This window comes from Xiphophorus hellerii, chromosome 2, assembly GCF_003331165.1.
Source record: "Xiphophorus hellerii strain 12219 chromosome 2, Xiphophorus_hellerii-4.1, whole genome shotgun sequence".
NCBI classification, from domain to species: domain Eukaryota; kingdom Metazoa; phylum Chordata; class Actinopteri; order Cyprinodontiformes; family Poeciliidae; genus Xiphophorus; species Xiphophorus hellerii.
In genome coordinates this window covers 161,290-183,979 of record NC_045673.1, presented here as the reverse complement: position 1 = coordinate 183,979, position 22,690 = coordinate 161,290, and the positions used below count along the sequence as shown (strand labels likewise).

The following is a 22,690-nucleotide window of genomic DNA, read 5'->3' as shown; positions in this document are numbered from 1 at the left end:
TCACTCAGGTTTCACTCAGGTTTCGTTCAGGTTTCATTCAGGTTTCATTCAGGTTTCACTCAGGTTTCACTCAGGTTTCGTTCAGGTCTCATTCAGGTTTCGTTCAGGTTTCACTCAGGATTCATTCAAGTTTCACTCAGGTTTCATTCAGGTTTCATTCAGGTTTCGTTCAAGTTTCACTCAGGTTTCATTCAGGTTTCATTCAGGTTTCGTTCAAGTTTCACTCAGGTTTCATTCAGGTTTCATTCAGGTTTCGTTCAAGTTTCACTCAGGTTTCATTCAGGTTTCACTCAGGTTTCATTCAAGTTTCACTCAGGTTTCATTCAGGTTTCATTCAGGTTTCATTCAGGTTTCACTCAGGTTTCATTCAAGTTTCACTCAGGTTTCATTCAAGTTTCACTCAGATTTCACTCAGGTTTCATTCAGGTTTCGTTCAAGTTTCACTCAGGTTTCATTCAGGTTTCACTCAGGTTTCACTCAGGTTTCGTTCAGGTTTCATTCAGGTTTCATTCAGGTTTCACTCAGGTTTCACTCAGGTTTCGTTCAGGTTTCATTCAGGTTTCACTCAGGTTTCATTCAAGTTTCACTCAGGTTTCACTCAGGTTTCGTTCAGGTTTCATTCAGGTTTCATTCAGGTTTCACTCAGGTTTCACTCAGGTTTCGTTCAGGTTTCATTCAGGTTTCGTTCAGGTTTCACTCAGGATTCATTCAAGTTTCACTCAGGTTTCATTCGGGTTTCACTCGGGTTTCACTCGGGTTGCATTCGGGTTTCACTCAGGTTTCATTCAGGTTTCACTCAGGTTTCATTCAGGTTTCATTCAGGTTTCACTCAGGTTTCACTCAGGTTTCGTTCAGGTTTCACTCAGGTTTCACTCAGGTTTCGTTCAGGTTTCATTCAGGTTTCATTCAGGTTTCACTCAGGTTTCACTCAGGTTTCGTTCAGGTCTCATTCAGGTTTCGTTCAGGTTTCACTCAGGATTCATTCAAGTTTCACTCAGGTTTCATTCAGGTTTCATTCAGGTTTCGTTCAAGTTTCACTCAGGTTTCATTCAGGTTTCACTCAGGTTTCGTTCAAGTTTCACTCAGGTTTCATTCAGGTTTCACTCAGGTTTCATTCAAGTTTCACTCAGGTTTCACTCAGGTTTCGTTCAGGTCTCATTCAGGTTTCGTTCAGGTTTCACTCAGGATTCATTCAAGTTTCACTCAGGTTTCATTCAGGTTTCATTCAGGTTTCGTTCAAGTTTCACTCAGGTTTCATTCAGGTTTCATTCAGGTTTCGTTCAAGTTTCACTCAGGTTTCATTCAGGTTTCACTCAGGTTTCGTTCAAGTTTCACTCAGGTTTCATTCAGGTTTCACTCAGGTTTCATTCAAGTTTCACTCAGGTTTCATTCAGGTTTCATTCAGGTTTCGTTCAAGTTTCACTCAGGTTTCATTCAGGTTTCATTCAGGTTTCGTTCAAGTTTCACTCAGGTTTCATTCAGGTTTCACTCAGGTTTCATTCAAGTTTCACTCAGGTTTCACTCAGGTTTCGTTCAGGTCTCATTCAGGTTTCGTTCAGGTTTCACTCAGGATTCATTCAAGTTTCACTCTGGTTTCATTCAGGTTTCATTCAGGTTTCGTTCAAGTTTCACTCAGGTTTCATTCAGGTTTCACTCAGGTTTCGTTCAAGTTTCACTCAGGTTTCATTCAGGTTTCACTCAGGTTTCATTCAAGTTTCACTCAGGTTTCATTCAGGTTTCATTCAGGTTTCGTTCAAGTTTCACTCAGGTTTCATTCAGGTTTCATTCAGGTTTCGTTCAAGTTTCACTCAGGTTTCATTCAGGTTTCACTCAGGTTTCATTCAAGTTTCACTCAGGTTTCATTCAGGTTTCGTTCAGGTTTCACTCAGGTTTCATCCAGGTTTCGTTCAAGTTTCACTCAGGTTTCATTCAGGTTTCACTCAGGTTTCACTCAGGTTTCGTTCAGGTTTCATTCAGGTTTCATTCAGGTTTCACTCAGGTTTCACTCAGGTTTCGTTCAGGTTTCATTCAGGTTTCGTTCAGGTTTCACTCAGGATTCATTCAAGTTTCACTCAGGTTTCACTCAGGTTTCACTCAGGTTTCGTTCAGGTTTCATTCAGGTTTCGTTCAGGTTTCACTCAGGATTCATTCAAGTTTCACTCAGGTTTCATTCGGGTTTCACTTGGGTTTCATTCGGGTTTCATTCGGGTTTCACTCGGGTTTCATTCGGGTTTCATTCGGGTTTCATTCTGGTTTCACTCGGGTTTCATTCAGGTTTCACTCGGGTTTCATTCGGGTTTCACTCGGGTTTCACTCGGGTTGCATTCGGGTTTCACTCAGGTTTCATTCAGGTTTCACTCAGGTTTTGTTCAGGTTTCATTCAGGTTTCACTCAGGTTTCACTCAGGTTTCGTTCAGGTTTCACTCAGGTTTCACTCAGGTTTCGTTCAGGTTTCATTCAGGTTTCATTCAGGTTTCACTCAGGTTTCGTTCAGGTTTCATTCAGGTTTCGTTCAGGTTTCACTCAGGATTCATTCAAGTTTCACTCAGGTTTCATTCAGGTTTCATTCAGGTTTCGTTCAAGTTTCACTCAGGTTTCATTCAGGTTTCACTCAGGTTTCGTTCAAGTTTCACTCAGGTTTCATTCAGGTTTCACTCAGGTTTCATTCAAGTTTCACTCAGGTTTCATTCAGGTTTCATTCAGGTTTCGTTCAAGTTTCACTCAGGTTTCATTCAGGTTTCACTCAGGTTTCATTCAAGTTTCACTCAGGTTTCATTCAGGTTTCATTCAGGTTTCGTTCAAGTTTCACTCAGGTTTCATTCAGGTTTCATTCAGGTTTCGTTCAAGTTTCACTCAGGTTTCATTCAGGTTTCATTCAGGTTTCGTTCAAGTTTCACTCAGGTTTCATTCAGGTTTCACTCAGGTTTCATTCAAGTTTCACTCAGGTTTGATTCAGGTTTCATTCAGGTTTCGTTCAAGTTTCACTCAGGTTTCATTCAGGTTTCACTCAGGTTTCACTCAGGTTTCGTTCAGGTTTCATTCAGGTTTCATTCAGGTTTCACTCAGGTTTCACTCAGGTTTCGTTCAGGTTTCATTCAGGTTTCGTTCAGGTTTCACTCAGGATTCGTTCAAGTTTCACTCAGGTTTCATTCAGGTTTCATTCAGGTTTCGTTCAAGTTTCACTCAGGTTTCATTCAGGTTTCACTCAGGTTTCGTTCAAGTTTCACTCAGGTTTCATTCAGGTTTCACTCAGGTTTCATTCAAGTTTCACTCAGGTTTCACTCAGGTTTCGTTCAAGTTTCACTCAGGTTTCATTCAGGTTTCATTCAGGTTTCGTTCAAGTTTCACTCAGGTTTCATTCAGGTTTCACTCAGGTTTCATTCAAGTTTCACTCAGGTTTCATTCAGGTTTCATTCAGGTTTCGTTCAAGTTTCACTCAGGTTTCATTCAGGTTTCACTCAGGTTTCACTCAGGTTTCGTTCAGGTTTCATTCAGGTTTCACTCAGGTTTCACTCAGGTTTCGTTCAGGTTTCATTCAGGTTTCGTTCAGGTTTCACTCAGGATTCATTCAAGTTTCACTCAGGTTTCATTCAAGTTTCACTCAGGTTTCATTCAGGTTTCGTTCAGGTTTCACTCAGGTTTCATTCAAGTTTCACTCAGGTTTCGTTCAGGTTTCATTCAGGTTTCACTCAGGTTTCATTGAGGTTTCACTCAGGTTTCGTTCAGGTTTCGTTCAGGTTTCACTCAGGTTTCACTCAGGTTTCATTCAGGTTTCACTCAGGTTTCGTTCAGGTTTCGTTCAGGTTTCACTCAGGATTCATTCAGGTTTCATTCATGCTAACAAAGTGATGCTAGCAGAGTGATGTTAACAATCCAGAACTGAGTCACTGCACAGTCAGCAGGAGATGCTGCTGCAGAATCACAGAACCCTCCCAGTGTTCCCAGTCGTTCCAGAACTGTACTGGAAACCATCGGGTTCTGAACACGAGAACCTGATTGCATTATCGGTACTTTACTCTGAAGTTTCAAACTGAATGGAAATAATTTCCTGTTCAGGTCTCGAAGTAAACCAGCTTCTCTTGTCTTTTCCATTTTGTAGAAAAACCAAGAGGAAAATCAGATCTACACCTCACCTTCGCTGCTTCTTTCAGGTGAAACGTCGTCTGTTTAGATGGATTAACTCTGGTTCAGAGACTGATGGTGGTTCAGTCTGTAGGAACCGGGTCAGAACAGTTCTTACCGTTTCAGCCGCCATGAGTGCCGCTGGGACACTGCGCAGGAACGACATGTCCATCCTGGAGGTGGTGCTGGAAGCCAGCCCCCGCAGCCGGCCAGCCCCCTGCTGGGGCTGTGGGGAGCTAGTCTCCGTGGTTACCTTGGAGGGAAAGTCCGCCATGTTATTTTCTTCTGGAGATTCGCCTCAGAAAAACAGCAGCACTCCACACCGTTCAGATCAGGAGATGTTCAAACCAGAGAACATGAAGCAGCGCAGCGTCCTCCTGCTGCTACTGGGCACTAATGGAGGCAAGAACACACTTCCTTCTCCTACACACACACACACACACACCAAGTGTTTCGTCACCTCCCTCCTATCTGCTTCTCTCTCCCAGCGCCGCCTCCCATATGGCTCTCAGGGGCCGCTCACCTGGTAACTCATTAATATCAGGATAATAACACACACACACACACTAAGACTGACTCAACAACGCCCTCTGGTGTCTAACCCAGTTTCACATTTTAATGCTAAATCATTTCTGTTGTAATGCTGGAGATAATGTTGATGTTTGAATATTGATGGTCTGTATCAGCTCTTCACGTGGCTCACATAGTTACCAGGACTCACATGACTTCTATCTGTTCTCTGACAGGAGGAACTGATGGCGTTACTATAGAAAAAGCTGATTTTTATTTCTGTCAGCTGAATATTCTCTTTATTATGTTTTTAAACTTCAGGACATAATCCATAAAACCCCCAAAATAATCCAGATGACGAAGAAACCGCTGAGGTGCAAACTTCATTTAGGATTAAAACTAAATCACATTTTCAGTTTGAATTGATTCAGCCCCAAAGTTCCCCAGAATGCATCTGGAGCAGAATGAAATAAAGAGGGAAGATGGGTGAAATGAGCACATGTTTATTTATTATTTATGAGGATGAAGTCACACAGGAAAACAGCTTCATTAACATCATCTGCATCATTTAACATCCAAACTTTCAGCTTGACACATATTCACTTTAAATTCTTCTGATTTCAGGCGTTAAAGGAGAAAAAACAGCAGATTGAACCGCGAGAAATAAATACCATCACGAGAACAGGAAGCAGAATTATTCTACACTTCCTGTCTGAGACACCAGTAACATTTCCACACCTGCTAAAATATCAGGTCCAGAAAATGGTTTGACTTAAATAAATAGGATTTATCCATCGGTAACGTCAGATTGTTGCCATTCAGTCGACAAGAGAAGAAAAGATCAAACCATGAAGATCAGGACGGGATGGACAGGGTGGACGGGGGGACAGGTGAGTCCTCAGGTGTAAAACTTGCTGTTGTTTATCTTCTTCTCCTTTGACCTGAAGACGAATAAGAGTTAAAGTTGCAGAGTGAATAAGTGAATCTGACCTGATATTAATAAAAACTTTGATTATTTTATTTTTTATTTACTAAAGGGCTAAAGAGAAAATAAAGTCTAAATGTTTTATATTGCTTCATGAGGGAAAATCACAAGGACATAAAATCTTTAAAAGGATCCAGGACGGGGCGTGCCGTGGTGGCGTAGCGGTTAGCGCGACCCGTATTTGGAGGCCTTGAGTCCTCGACGCGGCCGTCGCGGGTTCGACTCCTGGACCCGATGACATTTGCCGCATGTCTTCCCCCCTCTCCTTCCCCGTTTCCTGTCAGCCTGCTGTCACATATGGGACACTAGAGCCCACAAAAGACCCCTGGAGGGGTAAAAAAAAGGATCCAGGACTAGTTGAACATGTTGAAAAAATTTGTTGCAATTTATCTATTAACTAAAAAATCGCTGTTTGTGATTCGCCAGAACTCATAATTACTTCAAAAACATCTTTTGATATAGTCTTCAACCATGGAGGTCGCCATTTTTTCACGCCTGGGTTGATGACGTCATCAGGTCCATTCTGTACTGGAGTCTACAGAAGAAACGCAGGAAGGCTAACTTTACCCCAGTAGTTGTTAATCATATTGCGTTTGACTGGCGTCATTTTAGATAACGCCACACTGTGTCACTATGGGCTGTAATTAAAAAAAATAAAAATGAAAATTGAAACAGAGTCTGGATAATTTCCCACATGAAAGAAAGGAGAGCGCAGGGCGAGAGCCGGAGAGGAAACAGCGAAGGACCTGATCTGGACTTTTCTCCACAGCACTTTGAGCCATTTATACCGGCAGAACCAACGAAGGCTCTAACAGGTGATCGTTACCTTAACGAGCTAAAAATAAATGCCGTGCTGCCGCTGAGACAGACAGAGCTGGACGCTCTTTCAGATGCTAACAGGAGCTATACCCAGTATAGGGAGGAGAAGAGGCGGCAGACTCATCAGGACGGACAAAAACTGAATACCACAACCAGCCGTCAGCTCCGTTAGCTAACTGCATTTCCAGGCAGAGCCTCACCTGTCATCATGGAAGAATAATATAATGATAAGATCATTCATATTGCTATTTTCATGCTGTGTTTTGTACTATGAAGTATTTATTTTTCATTTAGCTTTACCAATGTTGATAACGTTTTTTCTTGAAAATCGCTAAATTTTCGCAATTTCACTCGCAGGTGAGCAGCAGCAGGAAGCCGAGCCTCACCTGGGATTGATCAACCTCTCACTAACTGCACTGGCTGCCATTCTGAGATCATGTTCCTCCTGTCTGTACGTCGCTAATAAAATGGTTAAAAAAGTTTTAATATATAAACTGATTTTCCATCATTTGGCTTATGTATATAATGCACAGTGTTTGTTGTCACCAACTGTGTGTGTAAATGTTTCCTGTGCTGAGCAGCGATCAGAAACCAGAGAACAGATTCGAGGTGAGGCAGGCAGTTCTCTGGCCTCATGGCAGGGGGCGCTCATGATCCCAGACATTGTGACTCCACGTCTGCAGAGTAAGAGACAGTAATAGCGAGCTAGCATACAGTAAATAAGTGAAGCTACACGCAACGAGTCTACGTGTAACTTGGCCGATACAGAGAGCGAGAAAAAGGTGGTTTTGAGTTGTACTTCCCCTTTGCTGTGCAGCATAGCACTAAAATAATATCTATATTTCCAAGTTTCATTGAGTTAACATTCTGCTGTGGCAGCACGGCTATAGATGGCATGTGAAAGTATAGTTGTTTTTTTATGCCCTTCAATGTTGCCTGCATGTACAAAATTTCCGTAAGTAAACAATAACATGCAGGGGGTCTTATGATTTTGGTTAAGTCAGAGCCTCACCGCACGTCACTGGCTAATGGAGCTATTACTACTAGAAATGCTAACGGAGCTAGCTCACCGGTACTGAATGTGAAACCACCACCAGTAACAGCTGGTTGCCAAACCCGACACAGAGCTACAGAACCACTTACTGGATCACACAGTCCGACCAGAGGTGAGTCTCATTCATTGTTTCATTATGGACCTGAAGGCAGCAGCAGCTGCTACGGCCAACTCTTCCTCTTCCTCTGTTTGTTCCTCATCATCATCAAGACTTCTGATTTGTGTTCCGATCGGTTTCATTGCGCTCGGTTCAATTTAGAAAGGCTTAATAATGTTACTCATCACTGTTTTGGCTGGAGGAGCCAGGCTGTTGGACCGTTACCCAGAATGCATTGCAGCATGACCAAAATGGCGACATTCCTGTGACAATATTTTAGTAAAATTTATAAAAACTAAATAACCTACAGTATTATTACATCTAAAATAAACCAAATAAAGTCAATTGTTGCAACTAATCGTGGATCCCTTAAACGTTTCTTAGTTTCTCTTGCGCTACACGCCCTCTAGTGGCAGCATCTGGTATAACAAAAACAAAATCAGCCTGATTTATGGCTCTTTCCAAAATATGATTATGATTCATTTTTCTGTCTGCAGGGTCAGTTTAAAGGAAAAGTGATGATGTCAGTTCTGTCCTCTGCGGCTGACCAATCAGAGCAAAGCATTTTAAAGGAGGGGGCGGGACTTGGCCGCCAGTCTCTTATTAGATGAAATCCTGGGCGTCACTAAACAACAACCGGACCCGCCACTCTGTCAGCCAGAGCTCACACCTGAGATAAAATCCCTCTTCTTCACATTTTATCGCAGCGATCACTGAAAAATGAGTGGTTGCCATGGAGACCAGGTACCTGTGTCTCTCACTGGACTCGCGGACCAGCTGGCCGTGCGGGTGCGGTAGCGCGACGCGCTGCAGGTTGCTGTGCGTGTCGTACAGGAAGGGCTCGCTGTGCTCCGCCTGCTTCTTCCTCAGCTGGCTGGACGACGAGTACAGCTCCTCCTCGGCTCTCTGGACGGGTCACAGGGTCAAAGGTTACGCAGGAAGATGCAAGCTGAACGCACGCACTCACTGACTGACTGACTGACCCCCGCCTGCTGAACATTGATGTAGACGAGCAGAGCGGCCAGATCCAGTTTCTCATTGTAGCCGTTCTTCAGCGGGACGGAGCGATAGCCTGAGAGGAACGGACACACAAACCGATCAATACAAGATCAATAAACCGATCAATACACGATCACTAATGATCGTGGGAATCAATAGAACTTCTTGTTTTCTAATTGTGTTGAATCGTTTTTAAAGTTAAACATCAAAGTGAATTTAGATGAAATGAAAATGTTTTTTTCGCTGATTTATGAGTATGTGTGGGTAATGTTATTGTTAATGTTTTATATTTCTTGTTTCTACTGCACCAGAAAATCGGTTTCTTTTTTAATTTCAGGGTTTTCTTTTGCTGCCAGAAGCCGCCAGTAGGTGGCGTGGGGTTTACACTCTGTGGTTTAGACATCAGAGAAAAAAAATAACAGTAGAAGAAGAAAGCGTATCTGGCTGCAGCACGTTGTGCTAAACTATTCATACCGAGAGAAAAAAAAAGAAAAGCAGGTTATTTGATAAATGCTGATGAATTCTGGTAATGGCTTGTTATGTATGTGATAAAACAATACATTATTCAATGGCACTATTTTGTGTTCTATGTGGAAGAACACCAAATGTGGTAGCGCATTGATTTCACTGTTCTTGGGAAAAATGTCTAATAAACTAGGTGACGTTCCACTGAGGTTCTGTTGAGTTTATATAGTTAAGTTATGAGAAGAAACAGAACATGGTTGATGGAAGAGAAGAAAAGCGACCTGATGCAGTTAAATCCGTTTCTGTTGTGATTTTCTCCGGTGAGTTTTTGCATCCTGAAATGAAGCTAATGCTAACCGGCATGTTCCGACAAGGAAAGACAAACAACATAAAACCAGTCGCAGAAATGTGTAACATTGGAGCAATAAAATGGTTTTCACGGTTTTTTGTTATGTACAAACATTTAACGGTTGATGTACAGTGTGAAATGTTTTCGGCAAGCTTGCCATTAGTTAAATATGTTTTTGTGCTAAATGGGATTTATTATTCCTGCTTACATTTGGACTCCAATAGTTAATGAAGTTCTGTAAATATACTTGGCACATTGTCCAGCTACACAGCCCGACTGTATTTATGGTCATCATGATCAGGATTTTATTTTGTGAAACTATTAGATTTGTTCAACAGAGGAAGTTTACTTCACAAAAATCACCAAACCTACTTCCTGTATAAAGCTGGTTCCTGTAGTTTACCTATTACTGTGTTTCAGACACGTGACCCGGATGATGCGCGAAATTCAGATGGAGGTCCGGAAGTGCATTTCTCCGGTTCAAAACAAAGCAAAATGGACCACAGCAGTAGCTAATCCCTAATGCCCTAAAGGCTGGAACAGACAAGGCATCTAAAAAAAAAAAAAAGCGAATATTTAGGATATGATCCGAATTCTCTCGGTAAAAAAGACTTCTCTTATAATCTTGAGGATTTACCCTCCAGATAGTTAGTTAGATCCACATAACTAACTATCTGGAGTTGCAGACCTCAAATTATACGATGAGCCAGAAGAAAGTTTCCAAAAGCCTGGAAAATAAAATCATTTAGTTTCAGGTTGGGTCAAATTTAGGACCAACAGAATCATTAAATGGCTGTGGACTGGTTTCTGCCGGGTGAGTAGTGAGTTGTGCTATTTAAGTAATTAGTCTATGATAACGATGCTACCGCTAACAACAAGCTAACCCAGGTTATTTCTATGAGCTTGGATCTCCTGGTAAATCATTTATTTAGCTTCTGTAAACCAAATTCATGCAGGAGTTGTAGGTTAATGTTGAGTGGTTGTAGGATTCAGGTCCAATGCAGGTCATGGATTCGCTCCGACCTACAGAACCTCCGTGTTGGAGTCAGACATGAACCGTGTGGGGGAACAGTCACAGCTCTCTGTCTGTATGGCTGGGGAGGTTACATTTCATTTATTTAGCTTTTTTTTTTTTTTAAGCATGAAAGTCCTGCTGAATAAACATATTTTCTGTCCGTGACTCGGGACTGAGCTAGCTGCTAACAACATTAGCACTCTGAGGACAACCAAGCTAGGGCATAAAAATAATCAGATGTTTAACTTGTCTTTCTAAGTTAAACATCTGAAAATACAATTTAAACGATGCGATCGTTACCTGTTAGAAACTCGGCGCTGCAAACTCTGGCATTGTTAGTTTTTACACCTCCTGTTTTTAGTTGTAGATCGTTTATTCACTTTTCTCCTTTTTTTCGGTAAGTTTTTTAAAATTAACTCCCTGTGACCAACTCCCTTCGAAACACGAAAATAACGTTTATCTTTCTCTCTATGAGAACGGTTGGAACAACCGTACGGGACTCAGACTTTAGACATTTTGATGCTGGATCAACAGAAATAAATGGGCTGCATTTACTTCCTGCCCTCCTGCACTGGGTGACGTCGGTGTTACGTCATCTGAAACCCAGCAATACACCTGGGTGTATCGCCATGGCAACCTGCAGCTGGTAAAGCTCCTCCCATCTGTTCACGGTCTGAACCTTCTGACCAATCACAGACCGGATGGCACTACTATGCAGCCACCGTGCAGCACGCTGAGGTCCCACCTGAGCGGATGCCTTTGACAGGAAGTGTGGCCTGGGCCAGGAAGTTGGGGTCGGAGAACATGTCCTCCTCATTGACCACGAAGCGCAGAAAGCTGAGCTCTGGCTCGAACACGCTGAACTCCACCGGCTCTGCCGGCGCTTTCCACACCGGGTTCAGGCCGTTGTCACCTGCAACCAGCGGACAGGTTAGAGACGTGCAGCCGACCGCCGCCTCGCTCTCGCAGCGCGTCAGACTCACGGTAGACGATGGTCTTGAATTTCTCCTCTGAGTGTCCGCACAGTTCCACCTCCACGAATGGGCTGGCGATGCTGCGGCCCGGCTTGGGCAGGTGTCTGGCAGCAATCACCTGGGGGACAAAACAACCAATCGGGATCCACTGAGCATCCGACTGGAACCAATCAGGATTCAGGTGAACTCTACCTTGACTCTGATGCTGTACTTCACTTTTTTCTTCTCCTGATGCGGGTCGTAGCCGTCGGAGCGCATCATCTCAGGCTGCAGCACGTAGCCGCTGTTCCCGTTCAGGCTGAAGAGGGCGCTGTTCAGCTGAGTGTATTTATCTGGTGAGACAACAATCAGCTTCAGCTTTCTAAAAAATCCAAACTTCCTCAAACACAAGAATGAAGCTCGTCTGAGAAAGTCAGGCCCTGCAGATCTCTGAACCGATCTGAAGCTGAAAACACAAAACTCAGGATTTTAAAGAAGAAATTTATTCTACATTTCAAAGCTGTAAATAATCTACAACTTAACCCGACAGAAAAATAAAATCAGGTCCAGTCATCGTTCTCTGGAGATTTTTTATGACTTTACTACCCTGACCCCTGAACCCTCTGACTCCTACATCCGACCCGAGGCCCTAGAACAGATCCATTCTCTCCTCCTCCTCTAGGATTCGTCATCATGGAGACGACTCAGCTGACCCGAGGGTCTCCTGCCTGGTTCCGTACCTGCGGTCTGGTAGTTGAGCGCCACCATATGGCAGCCCACCTCCCACAGTGGGTAGGGGTCAAAATTGGAGGACTCCACCCGCTGGTTTTTGGGGTAGATCCGACTCAGAGCTTTGCGGTTGTAGCAAAGGAATTCCTTGGTGCGGCTCTTCCCTGGAATCTTGTTCTCCATGAAGGAGCGAACCTCTTTATAGTTGTAGTTATCTGCAGAGAGAGAGGGGGTCAGAAGGTCAGAGGATCATAGGAGGTCAGAGGAACCCAGAGGATCTTGGACTAGACCAGTTGAACAGGAGGAAAATGCCCTAGAAGCTATCTGTATATTTTCCACTCTGAGCGTTAGGCCTCTGTTGACACTTTGAGGTTTGTAGTCACACAAGTCAGGAAGTTGTTTGGCCTCCACATTGTTTCCCTTTGATCACATCCTGTTGGTTTCTCACCTGGGTGAGACATCAGAGCGCAGCAGCTGCTCAGCGCTGAAGGAGCCGATCTGGAGCGTTTGGTTCGGTGACACGTTTTTTTTCTGTGACGCTGTTGGTTTTGGTTCTGTGACGCGTTTGGTTCTGTGACACTATTGGTTCTGTGACGCGTTTGGTTCTGTGACGCTGTTGGTTCTGTGACGCTATTGGTTCTGTGACGCTGTTGATTTTGGTTCTGTGACGCTATTGGTTCTGTGACGCGTTTGGTTCTGTGACGCTATTGGTTCTGTGACGCGTTTGGTTCTGTGACGCTGTTGGTTCTATGATGCTGTTGGTTTTGGTTCTGTGACGCTATTGGTTCTGTGACTCGTTTGGTTCTGTGACGCTGTTGGTTCTGGTTCTGTGACGCTTATGGTTCTGTGACGCTTTTGGTTCTGTGACGCTGTTGGTTCTGTGACGCTATTGGTTCTGTGACGCGTTTGGTTCTGTGACGCGTTTGGTTCTGTGACGCTGTTGGTTCTGTGACGCTGTTGGTTCTGTGACGCTATTGGTTCTGTGACGCTGTTGGTTCTGTGACGCTATTGGTTCTGTGACGCGTTTGGTTCTGTGACGCTGTTGGTTCTGTGACGCTGTTGGTTCTGTGACGCTATTGGTTCTGTGACGCTATTGGTTCTGTGACGCTATTGGTTCTGTGACGCTGTTGGTTTTGGTTCTATGACGCTATTGGTTCTGTGACGCTTTTGGTTCTGTGACGCTGTTGGTTCTGTGACGCTATTGGTTCTGTGACGCTGTTGGTTTTGGTTCTGTGACGCTATTGGTTCTGTGACGCGTTTGGTTCTGTGACGCTGTTGGTTCTGTGACGCGTTTGGTTCTGTGACGCTGTTGGTTCTATGACGCTGTTGCTTTTGGTTCTGTGACGCTATTGGTTCTGTGACGCGTTTGGTTCTGTGACGCTGTTGGTTCTGTGACGCGTTTGGTTCTGTGACGCTGTTGGTTCTATGATGCTGTTGGTTTTGGTTCTGTGACGCTGTTGGTTCTGTGACGCGTTTGGTTCTGTGACGCTGTTGGTTCTGTGACGCGTTTGGTTCTGTGACGCTGTTGGTTCTATGATGCTGTTGGTTTTGGTTCTGTGACGCTGTTGGTTCTGTGACGCGTTTGGTTCTGTGACGCTGTTGGTTCTGTGACGCTGTTGGTTTTGGTTCTGTGATGCTGTTGGTTCTGTGACGCGTTTGGTTCTGTGACGCTGTTGGTTCTGTGACGCTGTCGGTTCTATGATGCTGTTGGTTTTGGTTCTGTGACACTATTGGTTCTGTGACGCTGTTGGTTCTGTGACGCTGTTGGTTCTGTGACGCATTTGGTTCTGTGACGCTGTTGGTTCTGTGATGCTGTTGGTTCTGTGACACTGTTGGTTCTATGATGCTGTTGGTTTTGGTTCTGTGACACTATTGGTTCTGTGACGCGTTTGGTTCTGTGACGCTGTTGGTTCTATGATGCTGTTGGTTTTGGTTCTGTGACACTATTGGTTCTGTGACGCGTTTGGTTCTGTGACACTATTGGTTCTGTGACGCATTTGGTTCTGTGACGCTGTTTGTTCTATGATGCTGTTGGTTTTGGTTCTGTGACACTATTGGTTCTGTGACGCGTTTGGTTCTGTGACGCTGTTGGTTCTGCGACGCTGTTGGTTTTGGTTCTGTGATGCGTTTGGTTCTGTGATGCTGTTGGTTCTGTGACGCGTTTGGTTCTGTGACGCGTTTGGTTCTGTGACGCTGTTGGTTTTGGTTCTGTGACGCATTTGGTTCTGTGACGCTGTTGGTTTTGGTTCTGTGACGCATTTGGTTCTGTGACGCGTTTGGTTCTGTGACGCTGTTGGTTTTGGTTCTGTGACGCGTTTGGTTCTGTGACGCTGTTGGTTCTGTGACGCATTTGGTTCTGTGACGCTGTGGGTTCTGTGATTCTGTTGGTTTTGGTTCTGTGACACTATTGGTTCTGTGACGCGTTTGGTTCTGTGACGCTGTTGGTTTTGGTTCTGTGACGCTATTGGTTTTGGTTCTGTGACACTATTGGTTCTGTGACGCTGTTGGTTTTGGTTCTGTGACGCGTTTGGTTCTGTGACGCGTTTGGTTCTGTGACGCGTTTGGTTCTGTGACGCTGTTGGTTCTGTGACGCTGTTGGTTCTGTGATGCTATTGGTTCTGTGACGCTATTGGTTCTGTGACGCGTTTGGTTCTGTGACGCTGTTGGTTTTGGTTCTGTGACGCTATTGGTTTTGGTTCTGTGACACTATTGGTTCTGTGACGCTGTTGGTTTTGGTTCTGTGACGCGTTTGGTTCTGTGACGCGTTTGGTTCTGTGACGCGTTTGGTTCTGTGACGCTGTTGGTTCTGTGACGCTGTTGGTGTTGGTTCTGTGACGCTTATGGTTCTGTGACGCTTTTGGTTCTGTGACGCTGTTGGTTCTGTGACGCTATTGGTTCTGTGACGCGTTTGGTTCTGTGACGCTGTTGGTTCTGTGACGCGTTTGGTTCTGTGACGCTGTTGGTTCTATGATGCTGTTGGTTTTGGTTCTGTGACGCTGTTGGTTCTGTGACGCTGTTGGTTCTTTGACGCTGTTGGTTTTGGTTCTGTGATGCGTTTGGTTCTGTGATGCTGTTGGTTCTGTGACGCGTTTGGTTCTGTGATGCTGTTGGTTTTGGTTCTGTTATGCTGTTGGTTCTGTGACGCTGTTGGTTCTGTGACGCGTTTGGTTCTGTGACGCGTTTGGTTCTGTGACGCTGTTGGTTCTGTGACGCGTTTGGTTCTGTGACGCTGTTGGTTCTATGATGCTGTTGGTTTTGGTTCTGTGACACTATTGGTTCTGTGACGCTGTTGGTTCTGTGACGCGTTTGTTTCTGTGACGCTGTTGGTTCTGTGACGCTGTGGGTTCTGTGATTCTGTTGGTTTTGGTTCTGTGACACTATTGGTTCTGTGACGCGTTTGGTTCTGTGACGCTGTTGGTTCTATGATGCTGTTGGTTTTGGTTCTGTGATGCTGTTGGTTCTGTGATGCTGTTGGTTCTGTGACGCGTTTGGTTCTGTGACGCTGTTGGTTCTATGATGCTGTTGGTTTTGGTTCTGTGACACTATTGGTTCTGTGACGCTGTTGGTTCTGTGACGCGTTTGGTTCTGTGACGCTGTTGGTTCTGTGACGCTGTTTGTTCTATGATGCTGTTGGTTCTGTGACGCTGTTGGTTCTGTGACGCGTTTGGTTCTGTGACGCTGTTGGTTCTATGATGCTGTTGGTTTTGGTTCTGTGACACTATTGGTTCTGTGACGCTGTTGGTTCTGTGACGCGTTTGGTTCTGTGACGCTGTTGGTTCTGTGACGCTGTTTGTTCTATGATGCTGTTGGTTTTGGTTCTGTGACACTATTGGTTCTGTGACGCGTTTGGTTCTGTGACGCTGTTGGTTCTGTGACGCTGTTGGTTTTGGTTCTGTGACGCTGTTGGTTTTGGTTCTGTGATGCGTTTGGTTCTGTGATGCTGTTGGTTCTGTGACGCGTTTGGTTCTGTGACGCTGTTGGTTCTGTGACGCTGTTGGTTCTGTGACGCTGTTGGTTTTGGTTCTGTGACGCTGTTGGTTTTGGTTCTGTGATGCTGTTGGTTCTGTGACGCGTTTGGTTCTGTGATGCTGTTGGTTCTGTGACGCGTTTGGTTCTGTGATGCTGTTGGTTCTGTGACGCTGTTTGTTCTATGATGCTGTTGGTTTTGGTTCTGTGACACTATTGGTTCTGTGACGCGTTTGGTTCTGTGACGCTGTTGGTTTTGGTTCTGTGACGCTGTTGGTTTTGGTTCTGTGACACTATTGGTTCTGTGACGCGTTTGGTTCTGTGACGCTGTTGGTTTTGGTTCTGTGACGCTGTTGGTTTTGGTTCTGTGATGCGTTTGGTTCTGTGATGCTGTTGGTTCTGTGACGCGTTTGGTTCTGTGACGCTGTTGGTTCTGTGACGCGTTTGGTTCTGTGACGCTGTTGGTTCTGTGACGCGTTTGGTTCTGTGACGCTGTTGGTTTTGGTTCTGTGATGCGTTTGGTTCTGTGACGCTGTTGGTTCTGTGACGCTGTTGGTTTGGCGTGCAGCTGATGCGTAGGGTGCACTTACCGAAGCGGTCTTTCTCCTTGCTGCGAGGCTGGCAGTAGACCACCAGATCAGACATCTCCATGGCAACCTCTGCCTTCTTCTCCACTTCCTCCTGTTGTTTTATCTGAGTTTGGACAGAAAGAACAACCACTTCCTGTTTGTACAGTCACGCCATCAGACCACCAACGTTTTCAGCTCTAGTCTGAGACTCTCCCACGGAAACAACAAACTTTCATCTTCTCATGATTTTCTGTTTCAGTCTAAATGTCTCAGTAAAATCTTCTGCTTTATTTTTATTATTTGTCTCTTTCACTTTCATCTTCACCAACGAAACTGAAGGTTTGGCACAAACTTCCTGTCTTAACGCCCCTAAAGTTTTCACATTTCGCTCTGAGATTTGAATGTCTGCAGACTAAATAATCGTAGGAAGCCTGTTGGCATCGGTTTGGTTCTGGACTGGATGACGGACCCAGAAGGTTTTATCGTTGTGCTTCTTAGTCTTTGTGTCATTTTGTGAATACCAGTACTTTGTAGAGTTGAACCAAAAAAACTGATTAATGTAAGAATCCTAATCCTCATTTCAGTGTGGTAGTCAATATCAGTCCAATTTTTCATTTTTAGCTTCCCTAACAGTTATTTTTCTGTAGTTTATAAAACTAACCTGTAACAATAACAGCTCACTTTCTAAGTTAACCAGAAGAAAAGTTATACAAAGATCTAAAATTATATTCAATTTAATAATAGAGTCAGGCTCACAGATACGCTTATAAAAATGTCTATACTCCAGCTTTTAGTTCATGTATTCATCTCCAGTCAGTTTAATAGATGAATCCTCACCTTGCCCCATAACCTGACAAGCTTTGGGTTTGAGAAAACGGGAAATGTCTCCTGGAGCTTTGGGGAGTGGGGGGCAGTTGAACGAACGAAGTAAGATGGGAGGAAATAGACCAGGTTCCAGACGAACTAAAGTCGGGGAACCGGTAGACCAAGGGACGAACGTAAGAACTATGGGAGCAATACAGGATTTTTACGGCACCTTCGTCGTCACACTCAGAAACTCGTCTACCAGCCACGACGCTCCGCCAGCCGTTTGTTCAGACCGGGATGATATGAAATTTATTGTGCGGTTTGTCCATAAAGCTACACTTACACTGTAACCATCAGCTACTCAGCCGCCCGCCGTGTTCAGTCTATCAGCTCACCTGTATTAATACCTGCAGCTCTTCCTGCCGTTCGCTCTGAACCAGCAGCTCCCGAAGGAGAAAGGCTGCCGTACTCCAGGCATGGCGCCAGTCATTTTAAAGATGCTTACTGGTCCCCCGAAAACGATGAAAACCCGGGCGTTATCATGGATCAATAAAATCCCCACGGCCCGAACTTGAACATTGGACTTTATGCTGCTAACACTTAGCTTTCGCCAACAACTCAGAGGAGGAAGTCAGAGCTCCGCGCAACGCAAATAATGTCCCGACCGGAACACGGTGCGCTAAATAATAAAACATAAATTAACAAAGCTTCGAGGCAGGTAAATTTACCTCAAGGAATTTTAATAATCGAGGAACTGGAATCATTCGAGGAATCGTTTCAGCCCTACTATGAACACTGACCAAGAAGCAACAAGTAACTAATCAGAAGGAGAACCGTGACTTTGTCTCCTCCTGCATGAAACCAGTTGACAGGTGACCAAAATAATGAAAGAGCAATGAGCATGCGCTCTGTTAGTTAATTTATTTGATGATTATATATATATATATATTTTTTTTTATAAAATAGAACAGTAATGTCAGAGTTATCTCATGAATAAGTTTGTCTCTAAGCTGGAAACAAGGTGAGGTGGACCATGCTGTTCTTGGAGAAACCGGTTTCAGCTAGTTCAGAGAGACCCCTCTACTCCTTATCTTTAAGTTTGTGTTTTATGACCGACCTCCACCCCGCTTTCAATAAAACCAGGCTGCTGCAGGGGGACAAGTTGGAGTTGTTCTGAGGCACCACTGAGACCCTCCCCCTTTGCAAAGGCTGAAGTGATACTACTCTCTGTGTGGTTCTTTATATGTACAGGTTAAAATGCCCATCAAGTAATAGCTACTGCAGTGTGCGCAGAGCATAGCAAAAACAAAGAACGGTTCTCAGTGAGGCTCCAGTCCTATCGTTAATAGTGAAGAACCGTTCAGAAGAATCGGATCGTTTGTGAACGTCACATCACCAAATAGCAGACTTTGGTCACAGCATCGTGGCACGACGCTGTGACCATGAGAGATGAAGAGTTTCCCTGGTGCTTTGTTTTCTGTTCTGGTGAAGTTCTGGCCGTGTGAAGGCGGAACTGCAGCGGTTATTGCTGCAGCTGGAGCGTCTGCAGTCCGATTCGTGGCATCGTCCTCACCTCCTGCTCCCGGTGGTACTGCTTGCTCATCTCCCTCTGGGTCACGTCCCAGGCCACCTGGTACCACTCGAACAGCTCCTCCAGCGACCCGGCAGCCAGGTCGAACTGCACACTGTCCTGCTCCTTGTGCTGCAGCGTCAGGACATGCGGCTTCCTGTATTTACCATTCTTCACTGCAGACAGACAGACAGACAGACTGCTGACCTGCTGGACAGGAAGCTCGCCTCCGTCTGAGGGCGTGAATACTTTGAGCACAGTTATTAGGCGAAGGTCACCAAAACATTCAACTAAATAAAGTCGACTTTATTCACTGACCTTCCGACTGAACTCGATGTAGAATCCTTCTGCCTTCACATTTCATCAGAAGCTAAACTAAGTCAAAGGTCACTTACTGTTCTGGATGTTGTACATGGAGATCTCCACAATTCCCTTACAGAGTTCCCCCAGAGGGTTGTCTTCCATCTCCTGTGGGTCACATCACAACATGTTCAGTGATGATGGCGCCTCAGAGTGGACCGCGCCTCAGAGGCCACCACGGCGCCTCAGAGGCCACCGCGACGCTGCGACTCAGAGGCGACGCGGCGCATCAGAGGCAACGTGGCGACTCGAGGCGACTGCGACGTGGCGACTCAGAGGCGACTGCGACGTGGTGGCGACGCGGCGCATTAGAGGCGACCGCGACGCTGCGACTCAGAGGCGACGCGGCGCATCAGAGGCGACGTGGCGACTCAGAGGCGACCGCGACGTGGCGCATCAGAGGCGACGTGGCGACTCAGAGGCGACCGCGACGTGGTGGCGACGTGGCGACTCAGAGGCGACGTGGCGACTCAGAGGCAGCCGCGACGTGGTGGCGACGTGGCGCATCAGAGGCGACGTGGCGACTCAGAGGCGACCACGACGTGGTGGCGACGTGGCGACTCAGAGGCGACGTGGCGACTCAGAGGCGACCGCGACGTGGTGGCGACGTGGCGACTCAGAGGCGACGTGGCGACTCAGAGGCGGCCGCGACGTGGTGGCGACGTGGCGCATCAGAGGCGACGTGGCGACTCAGAGGCGACCGCGACGTGGTGGCGACGTGGGGACTCAGAGGCGACGTGGCGACTCAGAGGCGGCCGCGACGTGGTGGCGACGTGGCGCATCAGAGGCGACATGGCGACTCAGAGGCGACCACGACGTGGTGGCGACGTGGCGACTCAGAGGCGACGTGGCGACTCAGAGGCGGCCGCGACGTGGTGGCGACGTGGCGCATCAGAGGCGACGTGGCGACTCAGAGGCGACCGCGACGTGGTGGCGACTCAGAGGCCACCACGGCGCCTCAGAGGCCACCACGACGCTGCGCATCAGAGGCGACGTGGCGACTCAGAGGCGACGTGGCGACTCAGAGGCGACCGCGACGTGGCGCATCAGAGGCGACGTGGCAACTCAGAGGCGACGTGGCGACTCAGAGGCGACCGCGACGTGGTGGCGACTCAGAGGCGACGTGGCGACTCAGAGGCGGCCGCGACGTGGTGGCGACGTGGCGCATCAGAGGCAACGTGGTGACTCAGAGGCGACCGCGACGTGGTGGCGACTCAGAGGCCACCACGGCGCCTCAGAGGCCACCACGATGCTGCGACTCAGAGGTGACGCGGCGCATCAGAGGCGACGTGGCGACTCAGAGGCGACCGCGACGTGGTGGCGACGTGGCGACTCAGAGGCGGCCGCGATGTGGTGGCGACGTGGCGCATCAGAGGCGACGTGGCGACTCAGAGGCGACCGCGACGTGGTGGCGACGTGGCGCATCAGAGGCGACGTGGCGACTCAGAACGGACCGTGACATCCCACTGCAACATAGCTCGGGTCTGACCTGAGCCTTGGCGTCAGTCTGTGCTGAATTGGACACTTCCTCCACGTAATTGGCAGGGAAGAAGAGCTGCAGTCGCCCTCCGTAGTCGCCTTTCCACCTGGAGGAACGAGAGCAACGTGAACTGCTGACTGAACCGGACCGGGTCACAGGCCCGTGGGGAACAGGGCCCTGGTGGGGAAGTTGGAGCTTACCATCCGTCCACTTCCTTGGACACGTTATGAATCATCGCTCCTTTAGTGAAGCTCAGCTCGTCGGGTCGCTTGGCCTGGTAGCTGTACAAAGCCCGGACAGTATTCTGGGGCTGAAACACAAAAGCTGATTAATCAACTGCTGCAATTAAAAGCCACGGAGAAAAATCAGAAAAGGCGTTTGCCCACCAGCGACGGCTCGATCTCATTGGGCTTCACGTATGTCTCCATGTATATGGAAGAGCAGTTCTCGTTCTGTGAGCCATGAGAACCTGTTAGTATTCACAGTTCCTGAAGCGCTCCGCTCTCACTCGCTCCGGTCTCTCTCACTCTCTCAGAAACTCACTGCGCTGAAGCGCTCCACCAGCTCCGGCGTCACTGGGTAACGCAGCTTGATCTTGCGATAAAGCGGCTTCTTCTTGAAGTAGTTCACCAGCTCCACCAGAGACTCGAACTCCGTGGTGGTCCCCAGCAGGTAGACGCTGCCCTCCTTCTGGATCCGGCAGTGCTTCACCTTCCCATCGCCTCTGCAGGACGGAGAACAGTGAGACTCTGAATCTGAGGGCCGATCTGTTACACGCTCTCTGGTTTGGTCTTTTAAAATGTTTCTCCTCCTTTTTTAGCTGCAGATAGCCGTTTGCCATGGCAGCAAGGTGTTTAAATCTCTAAAGTTCAAATAATACTGAAGCTGTGACAGGAGTCAGAGAGGAGAGGCTCTCTGGACTGCTGACGGGCCGGACCTCTAGCTTCTCTCAGAGCGACTGTACAGACATCCGGGCCAGACTCAGAGGATCTCTAGATGAAAACGAAGTTCAGGTTGGTTGTTGTACCTGAAGGTGATGGCGAAGGAGTCTGGTTCTCCTTCCCTCTGTCGGATCAGGAACGCTCCGTCTCTGGGGATCCTGAGCAGGTAATCCTCCGCTTGGCCTCTGCTCAGGTTGCTGTAGAACCATCTACGGAGCACAGAACCAGCCGTCACCGCTCCACTCACAGCTGCTGCTGAAAACCTGGACAGGACGTCCAGGCCTGATGCTGGCTGACAGAACGCAGATCTGGTTTCTGGTTCAGACACTTCCCAGAATCAGAACCAGAAAAATAAGGAATATTTCAAACGCAGCCTAGTTTCCCTAGAATAATTCACCTCGGTTACCATGGAGACATTCAAACTCCACGCAAGACAAATGTCTGACTTCCTGCTGCTGTGATCGTTCATAACAGATCGTTCCGTTTTATTCTGAACAACGTTGCTGTTGGCTATTATGATATCAAACATACAGCATTTTCTACTGTGACCCACAGATTGGGTACCCCTCCTCCACCTGTTGCTGCAACCATGAACAGTTCAGATTCTTCTGTTACCAACATTTATCTGCTGATCAGAAGCCATTTCAACAAACACTGCTGCTCTGAAATTAAACTGTTTTTCAAACCAAATCAGGTTCCACGCCTCATTTTCATATCTGCAGCCAACAGATGTTTACAGGCAGATGTTCTGAGCTCACAGCTGGATCTCTGTTTAAACCTCTGTGGTTCACTAAAACCAGAACAACCAGCCACAGCAGCTGGCCGGCCGCCACAACTCCAACTGGGCCAACTGAGACTAAACAGAATCAGATATCGCTGTCTGATCATAGAAATACCAAA

At 46.7% G+C, this 22,690-nt stretch overlaps 1 protein-coding gene across 1 annotated transcript in view; it reads right to left on the bottom strand.

Moving 5' to 3' along the window:
• Nucleotides 1-5,119: 5,119 nt before the first annotated feature.
• Nucleotides 5,120-22,690, bottom strand: part of plcg2 (phospholipase C, gamma 2) — a 29,748-nt gene continuing 12,177 nt past the window's right edge. The window contains exons 19-33 of the mRNA XM_032546304.1: nt 21,877-21,999; nt 21,393-21,573; nt 21,236-21,301; nt 21,050-21,159; nt 20,859-20,955; nt 19,405-19,477; nt 19,013-19,185; nt 16,654-16,756; nt 12,109-12,312; nt 11,582-11,721; nt 11,399-11,507; nt 11,161-11,328; nt 8,571-8,659; nt 8,336-8,493; nt 5,120-5,573 (exon numbers count right to left, since the gene is read on the bottom strand). Of these exons, the coding sequence (XP_032402195.1) occupies nt 5,531-5,573; nt 8,336-8,493; nt 8,571-8,659; nt 11,161-11,328; nt 11,399-11,507; nt 11,582-11,721; nt 12,109-12,312; nt 16,654-16,756; nt 19,013-19,185; nt 19,405-19,477; nt 20,859-20,955; nt 21,050-21,159; nt 21,236-21,301; nt 21,393-21,573; nt 21,877-21,999 (1,837 nt within the window). The 3' untranslated portion in view covers nt 5,120-5,530. The remainder of the gene's footprint in view (nt 5,574-8,335; nt 8,494-8,570; nt 8,660-11,160; nt 11,329-11,398; nt 11,508-11,581; nt 11,722-12,108; nt 12,313-16,653; nt 16,757-19,012; nt 19,186-19,404; nt 19,478-20,858; nt 20,956-21,049; nt 21,160-21,235; nt 21,302-21,392; nt 21,574-21,876; nt 22,000-22,690) is intronic.